This window comes from Rutidosis leptorrhynchoides, chromosome 5, assembly GCF_046630445.1.
Source record: "Rutidosis leptorrhynchoides isolate AG116_Rl617_1_P2 chromosome 5, CSIRO_AGI_Rlap_v1, whole genome shotgun sequence".
NCBI classification, from domain to species: Eukaryota; Viridiplantae; Streptophyta; class Magnoliopsida; order Asterales; family Asteraceae; genus Rutidosis; species Rutidosis leptorrhynchoides.
The window spans coordinates 462,456,467-462,468,303 of NC_092337.1; the positions used below are offsets into that span (position 1 = coordinate 462,456,467).

At 33.6% G+C, this 11,837-nt stretch overlaps 2 protein-coding genes and 1 long non-coding RNA gene across 3 annotated transcripts; 2 read left to right on the forward strand and 1 right to left on the reverse strand.

The window, feature by feature from the left end:
• Nucleotides 1-379: 379 nt before the first annotated feature.
• On the forward strand, nt 380-3,136 carry LOC139850228 (cation/H(+) antiporter 15). The gene is made up of 3 exons (XM_071839813.1): nt 380-586; nt 703-1,698; nt 1,838-3,136. The coding sequence occupies exons 1-3, from the start codon at nt 380-382 to the stop codon at nt 3,134-3,136; spliced, it is 2,502 nt and encodes an 833-aa protein (XP_071695914.1).
• A 1,593-nt stretch (nt 3,137-4,729) lies between these two features.
• LOC139847772 (uncharacterized) lies at nt 4,730-7,210 on the reverse strand. Its single transcript, XR_011759672.1, has 4 exons — nt 7,153-7,210; nt 6,747-6,804; nt 6,570-6,625; nt 4,730-4,869 (listed from the first exon to the last, which is right to left on the reverse strand). It is a non-coding gene; the product is annotated as an uncharacterized lncRNA (long non-coding RNA).
• Nucleotides 7,211-8,881: 1,671 nt separating this feature from the next.
• LOC139850229 (protein FAR1-RELATED SEQUENCE 11-like) lies at nt 8,882-11,052 on the forward strand. Its single transcript, XM_071839814.1, has 4 exons — nt 8,882-9,289; nt 9,358-9,387; nt 10,072-10,791; nt 11,002-11,052. The coding sequence occupies exons 1-4, from the start codon at nt 8,882-8,884 to the stop codon at nt 11,050-11,052; spliced, it is 1,209 nt and encodes a 402-aa protein (XP_071695915.1).
• Nucleotides 11,053-11,837: the final 785 nt, after the last annotated feature.

An 11,837-nucleotide genomic window follows, 5' to 3' on the forward strand; every position in this document is an offset into this window, starting at 1 on the left:
ATTCACTTAATACCTAAAACATATCATTAAACTGTTTTGTTTAAACAAACTCGCGTTTTCACGGGTCATTTCACTAGTATACATATACATATATAAATGTTGTTATATTAACCTAATCAATAATCTAATGTTGATAAAAAGTTTCTAAATTTAGAAGAACTTGAAGGTATGCAAATTGAGGATCGAATGGTTATGACTTAATAAGTTGCGCATTACTTGGAACTCCTCTCTCATCCCTTAAATTTCTGAATTGAATTCGAATGTTGTTGCATCATCAGGGGTGTTAACGTAGGAATCAAGTAGCAATTAAAACTGAAATTGAATTGAATTTTAATGCGTGGTGCATGAATGTAGCAGAATTTGAAAGATAGAAAGAAAAATGCCGCCCCAAAATGTGTCCCAAGATACGATTATTTGCTATGCTCCATTGATGATCACAACTCAAGGGATATGGCAAGGAGACAATCCATTAAATTACTCACTCCCTCTTTTCCTTTTACAACTAATTCTCGTCGTTGTTACAACACGTATCCTCGTTTTCCTCTTGAAACCCTTTCGCCAGCCTCGAGTTATTTCTGAAATTCTTGTAAGTTGTTATGTATTACATTGCATATTGTTCAATTATTATTATAATATTCAATGTAATGTAAATGTAATGTATGTGATAAGATTTACATGATTTATGAATTAACATACGTACAGGGAGGCGTGATATTAGGTCCATCAGTGATGGGAAGAAGTAGAGTGTTTGCAAATGTAGTTTTTCCTTTAAGAAGCGTAACTGTTCTTGAAACTATGGCAAATCTCGGCCTTCTCTACTTTCTGTTTCTAGTTGGAGTTGAAATGGACATCGCAGTGATTCGTCGTACTGGCAGAAAAGCAATCTTTATTGCAGTTGCTGGAATGATCCTCCCTTTTCTTATTGGCATCTCTTTCTCCTTCCTCTTACATCAAAGAACACAATTTGTTAAACAAGGCACTTTTATTTTGTTCCTTGGAGTTGCTCTCTCTGTAACTGCATTTCCGGTGCTTGCCCGAGTCCTCGCTGAACTCAAACTAATTAATACCGAGATTGGTAGGATCGCCATGTCATCAGCCCTCGTGAACGATATGTGTGCTTGGATTCTATTAGCCCTTGCTATTGCCTTAGCTGAAAATGAGAAGGTTAATCTGGCTACTCTATGGGTTGTTTTATCAAGTGCTGGGTTTATTGTTTTCTGTGTTTTTGTTGTTCGTCCAATGATTTCTTGGGTCATTAGAAAGACCCCGGAAGGTGAAACTGTTAGTGATTTCTACATTGGTATGATATTGACTGGAGTTATGATCTCAGGGTTCATAACAGACGCGATTGGGACCCACTCTGTGTTTGGTGCCTTCATTTTTGGGTTGGTCATTCCAAATGGACCTTTAGGGGTTACGCTTATTGAAAAGTTGGAAGATTTTGTATCCGGGATTTTGTTGCCTCTATTTTTTGCAATCAGCGGGCTTAAAACGTCAATTGGAGCGATCGATGGTGTTGACACATGGGGTATTTTGGCGCTTGTGATAATACTTGCGTGTGCCGGGAAAGTGGCAGGAACGTTGCTGGTGGCTCTACTATATCAGATCCCATTCTATGATGGAGTTGCACTTGGATTACTTATGAACACCAAAGGCCTTGTTGAGATGATTGTCCTCAATGTTGGCAAGGATTCCAAGGTATTTAATTAACTACTCCGTAATTAATTCATTCATTTTTCTCTCCATTAATTAATTTTCGTTTTAAGTATTATTAAGGGTTCTTTCTTTCAACACAAACAAACAAATGTATACTTAATTGTGTATCTATGTTATGTAGGTGCTAGATGACAAATCTTTTGCAATTATGGTGGTGGTGGCATTAGTTATGACTGCTATAATCACTCCCGCCGTGACAGCATTTTACAAACCGGCAAGAAGATTTGCACCATACAAACGGAGAAGTATTCTTAAAACAAAATCGGATAGCGATTTGAGAACTTTAGTTTGCATCCACACACCGAGAAATGTGACGACTATTATTAATCTTCTTGAAGCTTCCAATCCAACCAACAAGTCTCCACTCAGTGTTTATGCGTTACACCTAGTGGAGCTCACGGGTAGGGCCTCCGCCATGCTCATTGTGCACAACAGTCGAAAATCAGGCCGACCGGCAGCCAACAGAACACAAGCCCAATCTGATCACATCATCAATGCTTTTGAAAACTTTGAGCAACAAACAGAGTACGTTTCGGTTCAACCAGTAACCGCAATCTCTCCTTACTCGACGATGCATGAGGATATTTGTAGCGTTGCAGAGGACAAACGTGTAGCTTTTATTATCCTTCCTTTTCATAAGCAACAGACGGTGGACGGCGGGATGGAAGCTACTAACCCTGCTTATCGAGTAATCAATCAAAATGTTTTAGCCAACTCACCTTGTTCGGTTGGTATTTTGGTGGACCGAGGGTTTGGTGGGACCACCAGAGTAGCTGGGAATCAGATTGCCCACCACATTGCGGTTGTATTCATTGGTGGGCCAGATGACCGTGAAGCTTTAGCATTTGCTTGGCGAATGTCGAGTCATCCAGGGAACACTTTAACTGTCATGCGTTTCATTGCTGGACAACAACAACAGAGCGGCTCTTCCTCTGCGCAAAATGACCCGGGGGTTTTAACGGTTGTAACAGACAGTGATAGAGAGAAACAAAAAGATGACGAGTTTATCAACAAGTTTAAGACAATGATTGCGAATGAAAAATCGATTGTTTACAATGAAACATTCGTCAACAATGGGGAGGAAACGATGGCAGCGATTCGATCGGTTGATGAGGTACATGATTTATTTATAGTAGGAAGAGGTCAAGGGATGTCACCGTTGACTGCAGGGTTGACTGACTGGAGTGAATGCCCCGAGTTGGGAGCAATCGGTGATTTGTTAGCGTCATCTGACTTTGCATCAAGTGTGTCCGTATTGGTGATTCAACATTATGTTGGTTCTGATTTAGACGATGATGATGATGATGATTTCGTTGCTGCATCACCCGACAGTCCAAGAAACCACAATCAACCTCGTACCCCAAAGACAAACCAACGGCCACCACCATCGCCCAGAGGGTCTCATATGTATGATTCATAACCTTAAATTATTTACGTTACTACTACTTATATATACTACGAGTATATTATATATACGGAGTATTATTATTGTTGTAAATTACTGTAGTAACTAGTTGTCTGAATAACTTTTTTCCCTGCTCCCAGAGGTTGTTGATATTGCTATAGTTAAATAATTAGTGTAGTGACTTCTAAATTACCAAAACAAATACGAAGAGGAAACCCTACAAAATTAAGAAGGTTGGAATGATAATTACAGTACAATTCTTTAGTCTAGCCGTACCCTACAAAATTTTAAAGGAAGGATTCTTTCACACAAAAAAAAAGGCTCTCAAAACCTTAAATTTCATATTTGATCACATGCCATACAAAACTCAGAGAGAATGATCAAAAGCAAAAGCAGATTATTTTTAACATCATGTGTCGCGAGTTTAGCTTTATGTACAAACAATTGTAGCGTGTTTGAAACTTGATGAAACAGAGTACCCCAGACAAGGAATGAAGGCTACAGCCTAGAGGTCTCCAAATGTGTTCTCTTTACTAAAGGAAGCCATCTTCGTCTTTCTTTTCTTTATATATGGCAGACATGATTGCCCCTGCAACCAAATAAAACACCAAGTACAATTTAATAATCTAATACAGAGTGTAAAGACATAGTAATAATTTTGGTTTCCAAGAACCAGTTGTAGAGTAGATAATTTTGGTGGTAGCGCGTTGTCATCAAATATGAAAATAGCCTTTTCTGCACTAACCTTAATCCTTTTGCGAATTACAAATATAAATTGGCCTACTGTCAAGTCAGCTGGAACAAGGTACCTACAAGCAATTATACAAACTAGTGTAGAGGTCCGCATGTCACGGCGGATATTTGTAGGCGTTTGTACATAATTCCGACGTGTCGAAACGATAACTACAAACCACACATCAATAAGACAAATGAAAGGCGTAAAAATTTGTACTCAAGGGCAACGGAAGGGACAATCTCGGACAACTTGAAATCGGTAAACTGATAAAACATATAACAGCAGCAGATAGATATGCAGTGAGTTAAACACAAACATGCAATAAAAATTTCTTAAATTATCGCAAAATAAAAACCTTGAGCAACCAACTACAGATTCAAAAGTATAAATGGAGAAAATCATGGTCAAAAAATGGTGTCGCGAAAACACAATCTTAAAAACCTTATATCAACCTTTCAATTTCTTTTAGAAATATACACAAACTCAGATAATGTTAACTTCTAGTACGACGATCATGGTGTTAGAAACTTATGATTCTACCCAAGTATACAGCTTCATGCCCTAAAAGATTTGTCATCTGAACAATAATCAGAAGACCACAAAGACACAGAAACTAAAGTTTAGTCCTCACAACTTATTTCAAAATACATTCCAAATAACATAAAATACATTATGTCATGCTTAAAGATTACTTATACAGTTGAGAACTTCCGCAGACAGCTGCTACATTCCAAACATTTCAAAAAAAACAACATGATAATATATTAACAATGCATACTCCCCATATAAACATGATTTCATACATACTTATCAGCCATATGATAAAAAATAAAAAAAAAAAAAAAAAAAAAAAAAAAAAAATAATAAACAAAAACAGTTTCAGAAGGTAAACAAACATTTGCCTACTTGCTATTTGCTCAGCAGCACGATATCAAACCCAAATAATCACTACCCGTTTGTTGACCAACCGCATGCATCACCAATATTGTTACCTCTTCTACTATGTCTTTTTCTAGTAGATGAAAACTGAAAAAATTACATTACATAAAACCGACAAAACAAACAACATCGTAACACCAATGGGAACCAAATGCATTAACATAGCTGTTAACAAACTAACGCCTACAAAACAGGATACCAAATTATTTTGCATTCATGAGCATAGATTGACACAAAACTTATGTTCGACTGATGTTCGTCTCTCAAATTATTTTTTGACACAAAACAGGATACCAAATTTGACACAAAATAGGATACCAAAACACTACAACAAATGCGTTAATTGTTCACGCATTTTTCTTCACACTTCAAGCAAGCGTGTTAATAAAATTAGGATTGCTCACAGTTTTGAGTGTGAATAATTATACACACATCTACAGGTGTGAAAATACATTTTCTTATAAAAGAGTATCATATATCATATTTATAAATGTGAATAAAAAATTTCACGCGTATAAGCGTGAACCAACTTTTTTCACAATTACAAGTGTTGAATGATCAATATTTTGTTCACTTTTTTAAATGTGTAGACGTGTATATTTAACTCACATTCTGAAACATGAGGAATGATATACAAATCTTTACACTTTTAGTTGTGAAGTAAGAATCTATAAGTCCTCACACTTGCAAGTGTGAGGTAATATGGAGTAATAATGTGTACAAGCTTTAAAACTTCACACGCTTTCAGAATATAAACAGCTCAATTACAATTATTTTTCATCAAGCCGATCAATTACGTTTATCCAAATATAATTGGCCCCCCAAATCTCAAGGGTTTATACGAATATAAATTCCACTGCTTTACAAATTGTATTTTTGCAGCTTATATCGCTATAGATCACAAGTTACAATGAGATTATCTTGTATCAAAGCCTAACTTGCATTGATTTCCTTTATCAAACATTCGATTGATGAACTGCTAAAGAGTTCGCGTCACAGGTAAATCAATCAATTTGTTCGTCGTTTTTATGATTAAAATATACAAACTTATAACATCGATCATGAAACTTGTTGAGTAATATTAGTGTCAAGCATCTGGAGGTCAGACTCCTTGCTAATCGCCTTGCTGAAGTAAGAAATTCAAGCATTTATATTTATCATGATTGTGATAGTTTGTGTCTTTAGTAGTTTTATAATTGACTTCATTAATACATTTTGGTTCGCTTAGTGACTCTAATTGAACACCAATGTAGCAGTTACATAATTGAGAGACTTAGAGCAGTATTTTTTTTTTTTTTTTTTGTTTTTTTTTTTTTGGTTTATTTTTATAGATGCTAATTAAGAATATATGTGTTGCCCCGGTAAATTCTCCATGTTAGAGTTAGTTTGTGCATTTTTTTTAATATAACACACTTTGATATACCATGGTTTCACTCCTTATGATTTTTTCCTAGTCACAGTCCATTCCAGTTTTCACTTCCATTTAAGTGACATATTACCATTATGATGTGTGTGTTGAGAAAGCACGTACGTTCTATAGTTTGTGTCATTGCATTTCCTTCTCATAACCCACTTACTAAAAATTCCAGAAAACGTCTACCTAAAAGCAAACTATCGATAATTAACGTAACGCTAGGGCTCTCCACTCTTTATCTCTACGTTTAACCCGCAACCCAATGCCCCAATTTTCTAAAAAGATAAGCAGTATATTTATATCGACATGTTAGAATTGAGGAGTAACGTACACCTATTCCCTGAAACAAAAATACTAACCCGAATCCTATCAGGGTACTTCTCTCTAATTCTAGCAGCCTCTGTACACCTATTCCCTGAAACAAAAATCAACGTTTCTCTTGTAGATCAATTGTTCCTTAACTTAAACTCAAACCCGCATATAAATTTAATTACAATCATAACTGGAAATTCATAAACAACAAAAGAAATAGATACCAAAATCATGTTCTTGCTTGAATAAACTCTTTGCCATCTCACTGTACTTAATACAAACCTAAAATTTAATTTAAAAAATAAGCACCCAATGAATATGTAATTATCAAAAATATATGCATCAACTTGATTATCAGGTCTCACCCACATTCACACATACGATCAACAATGAGTTCAAAGTTCTGTTATGTGTTGTTATTTTCACATAACAACCAAACGAAAGATAAACATAACAACTTTAAAAAAAAAAAATCAGAAGTTGAGCCGTTTAATATAAACTACACACACAAACTAATCAAAAACCTAAACCGAAAAATATTTTCCTCAAAATCACCGAGCAACAAAAGTAACTACGAGATCACAATTAATTCAAATAAATAAAAGTGAAGAATTTAGTTAAAACCCTGACCTTTTCAAGAATCCGCAACGGAAATTCGATCAATTTTGGAGGATATGTGTTTTGATGATCAACTCTCCGGTGTGTTACTGTTTATGTTTTCTACGGGGTATATCAAAATGGAATGTACAGGGGATCTTTTTAGTCATAATTAGACCTTGCTTTATATTATTTTGACATAGTAGTCCTTGAAGATTCCCCGTATGGTAAATAATCAATCAAGGTTTTGATTATTTTGACATAATAGTCCCCATTAGAAACGTGATTGGTTGCTCTTGTTTAAACAAAATTGCATATCCAATCCCTATTGCTTTATTTTTCCATCACCGGTCTAAAATCACAAAATTCGTTACGCGTTTAATCCATTCTTAGGAGGTGTTTGTATTTGCGATTTGAAAATTGATTATGCGTTTTAAATAATCATAATCACATAATCAGCTGTATGAAAACGTGATTTGATTTATTAGTGTTTGAGTTTGATTATGTTGTTTGATATCGCACTAATCAGATAATCAATTTATGAGTGTTTGGTAAAATCATATTATCAAGTAAAATTACGAAGAGGGGCATTGCTAAAAATATAAATATATAATTAGATAATAAATAATATTATAATAATACATAATATAATACATGAACTAATACATAATCATAGTCAAAACTAATAATAATAATAATAATAATAATAATAATAATAATAATAATAATAATAATAATAAGGGAAGAGCTAATAAATGCCCTAAGGGCAATTGATAAAGCTTTTAAGATTCCTATCCCAACCATATTACCAAATTACGTGGATGTTGTTTTTCATGCTCTTCCATTTATACCCTTCTTTAATATTAACAAATAAAATTAATTCATTTTTATGATTAGTCTGTAACAGAAAAGTGGCGGTCCCTATTTTTATGGACGACCTCAATTAACATCATATTTTAAATTTTTGACTATCTTAATTAATTTGGAACAATCGCCAATTTTTCCCTCCTTTTCTAAAACAGTGATTAAAAAATACATATATCCAATGAGTCCCATTGCTTACTACTGCATCTCGTTAATATTTGAGGACATCATCATCGATTAACCAATAATAGGTAATATTAATATTTAATTCGTTTAATTGTTTTTACATATTAACTATATACTTCGTCTTATAAAAGATTAATGATTATTAATTTATTTTGCTTTTTACATAAACACATTAGATATGATTGATTTGAACGAAATACCTTTGGAGGAAAGCCCACTGGATATCGAAAAGGATGGATGCAATATTGAAGAAGAGGGTGAATGCAAAAGTCTAGATTTAGATGAGCCATTCGTCGGTCAATGTTTTTTAAGTGAAGAAGAGGCTTTTGTTTTTTACCAAAACTATGCTAAAAGGAATGGATTTGCTATTCGTAAAGGGAGGTTTGTGAACAAGAATGGAGAAAAATCAAGAAGAGATTTCTTTTGTCATCGTGAAGGAAAACCGAAAGTTAAAATGGTAGATTACTCAAAACAACAAAGAAATCGTGGTAGTACGGTTTGTGAATGCAAAGCCCATATGCGCATATCATTGAGAAGAAATAATGATATTTTTCCAAAAGAGTGGCAAGTCACTAAATTCGTTTTGGAGCATAATCATGATTTATTGTCTCCTCAAGAGGTTCGATTTCTTTCTTCTTATCGTAGTATTACATCGGATGATGAGAAACGTATACTCCTGTTAAAGGAAGGAGGGTTGTCTATTAGATAAATTATGCGAGTGATGGAGCTTGAAAAAAGTGTAAGGCACGGAGAACTTGATTTTCTAACGAAAGATGTTAGTAATTTAATAATCAAAAATCATAAGCTACACTCAAATAATGATGCAAGAGAGCTTTTGGAGTATTGTAAAAATGCAAAAACTGAAAATTCTAACTTTCAACATGCATTTAAACTAGATGCTGATAATAGACTAGAGCACATTTTTTGGTCTCATGCTCATTGTTTTGATATGTATCAAGAATACGGAGACGTTGTAGTATTCGATACTACATACAAAGTCAATTCGTATGACATGCCTTTTGGCATATTTGTGGGTGTTGACAATCATGGAAGAACCATCTTATTTGGTTGTGCACTTCTACGAGACGAGACGACCACTACATTTGAATGGTTGTTCAAGGTACAATCCCTTACAACTATTTTTTAAAAGTAACATTGTTTTTTGTTATTATATGATGATTATTTCAGCATGATCAGATGACTCAAATGGCCATGAGAGTACATACTGAAAATTTTGTATCCTTTCTAGCAACACATTATCATAAGTTTAGAAATATTTAATTTTTACATTACGTACTTTTTATATAGTATCATAGGTTTTGAATGTTCTTTTATTATATAAATGAATTCCTCCTAATAGCTTATTTATAATTTTCAGAACTTCTGTATACTTATGAGAAGGTCACCACAAACAATTTTGACTGATCAAGATCAATGGATGACGAATGCAATTGCAAAAGAAATACCTTCGGCTAAGCATGCATTTTGTATATGGCATATCACTACAAAATTTAGTAGTTGGTTTATGTCGGTGTTAAGAAGTGAGTATTCAAGTTGGTGTTCAGAATTTTATACTTTATATAAGTTAGACACGGTCGAAGAATTCGAGCAACACTGGCCACTGGTTATTGAAAAATATAATCTTTCCAACAATAAGCATGTTGTCGGCTTGTATAAGATAAAGTCATTTTGGGTACCCGCTTATCTTCGATAATTCTTTTTTGGTGGTATGACAACTACTGGGAGATCCGAAAGTATTAATGCGTTTATAAAAAAATTTATATCATCGCGTACATGTCTAAGTGACTTTATTAAACAAGTAAGTATTCACCTTTACTTGAATATTTTCCTTTTAACTTATTTTTTTACTCATGATTGGTTCTTGTTATACATATTTTTTAGGTTGATCTTGCAGTTGAAGATGTTCACCAAAAACAAATACATGATACTATGCTGCAAAAATATAGGGGGTCGTATTTAAGATCACTTTCACAATTGGAAGAACAAGGTTACCGTTTTTTAACTCCATTTTCTTTTAAAAAGTTTCAAGAACAGTTTGGACTCGTAATGAAATATTCAGTTGAAAGAAATCAATATTCAAGTCATGAAGAAAACACGGTAAACTTTATTGTCAAACACCACACAGCGACAAAATTGCATAATGTGATTTGGGATGGTCAGGTGGCTAAGTGCACATGCAAAAACTTTGAATTTGTTGGCATACTTTGTCGTCACATTTTAAGTGTCTTTATCCACGAGGGTTGCTTTGAAGTTCTTTCTAATTATTGGCATCCACGCTGGAGACGAAAAGATACTCAAGGTGATGAAATATGTTCATTACCTCAAGAAGTTGTTGTTGATTCAAACACTACTTGCAATGATGAAGCTCTAGTTGATGTGATTGACTTGGTTCAATGCCCAATTAAATCAAAAACCAAAGGACGACCCAAACAAAAAAGGATGAAAAGTGGAAAGGAATTGGCAAAGCAAAGACGTTGTGGGTTTTGTAGGGGTTTTGGTCACAATATTAACACATGCAAGGAAAGACAAGTTGATGATTTGAACAATGCAAGTTCACAACATTCTAACAAGAAAAAGAGAATTGATTCAAATTGTGAAGATGTAAACCCAATATTATCTAAGAAATGTTAGGAGTGTAATTGCATCGTTGAGATTCATATTTTGCTTGGATTTTATGATTGTGTCATTTATATTTCTTTCCACTTGTTATTGCTATGGTTTGAAATAATGGATTTAAGTCTTCAAGTTTTTTAGTGTGCAAGTGTTACTTTTTGAAATTCTAATTTTTTTTTTCTAATGGTTGCTGTACAGAAGGTAAGCCGTGAGGCAATCAACTTGGCTACCATGTTTAGTGCATTATGACTCAAGTGTTGTACAAAGCTGATCATCTACTTCATCATAATAAATGCATGGATATAAACAAGTACTACTAGACATCATTAATAGCCTGCAATATCAATTGAGATAGAAAATTAAAATTTGATGTTAATTGAGGTCGTCCATAAAAATAGGGACCGCCACTTTTCGGTTACGACTAATCGTAAAAATGAAATAATTTTATTTGTTAATAGTAATGAAGGGTATAAATGGAAGAGCATGAAAAACAACATCCACGTAATTTGGTAATATGGTTGGGATAGGAATCTTAAAGGCTTTATCAATTGCCCTTAGGGCATTTATTAGCTTTTCCCTAATAATAATAATAATAATAATAATAATAATAATAATAATAATAATAATAATACAAATATAATAATACAAATATAATAATATTACATGAATAATATTAACCATATCATATAATTTCAATCAAAATTATTAACCTATGGTCTATTTTTTGTTGTAAATATAAACAACCAAAAAAAATAAAAAGTAAAAAACAAAAATAAAGCAAAGATGCTGACAAAATCATATTGTATTAATTTTTACACCGCATTAGCTAATAAACATATATTATTAAGGTTGATACACAAGATGCAGGACACTTGAATTGTCGCCATCTTACGTAGGTTGGAACTAAAAGACGTTAGATTATTTGTAGGAGTATAATGTTATAATGAAGCGATGGCAATTTCAATTAATATCACGTTTTGGCTGCAGTATGTCTTCCTTTACTTTTTGATTTCCACGTTTTGGCTCCAACAAAA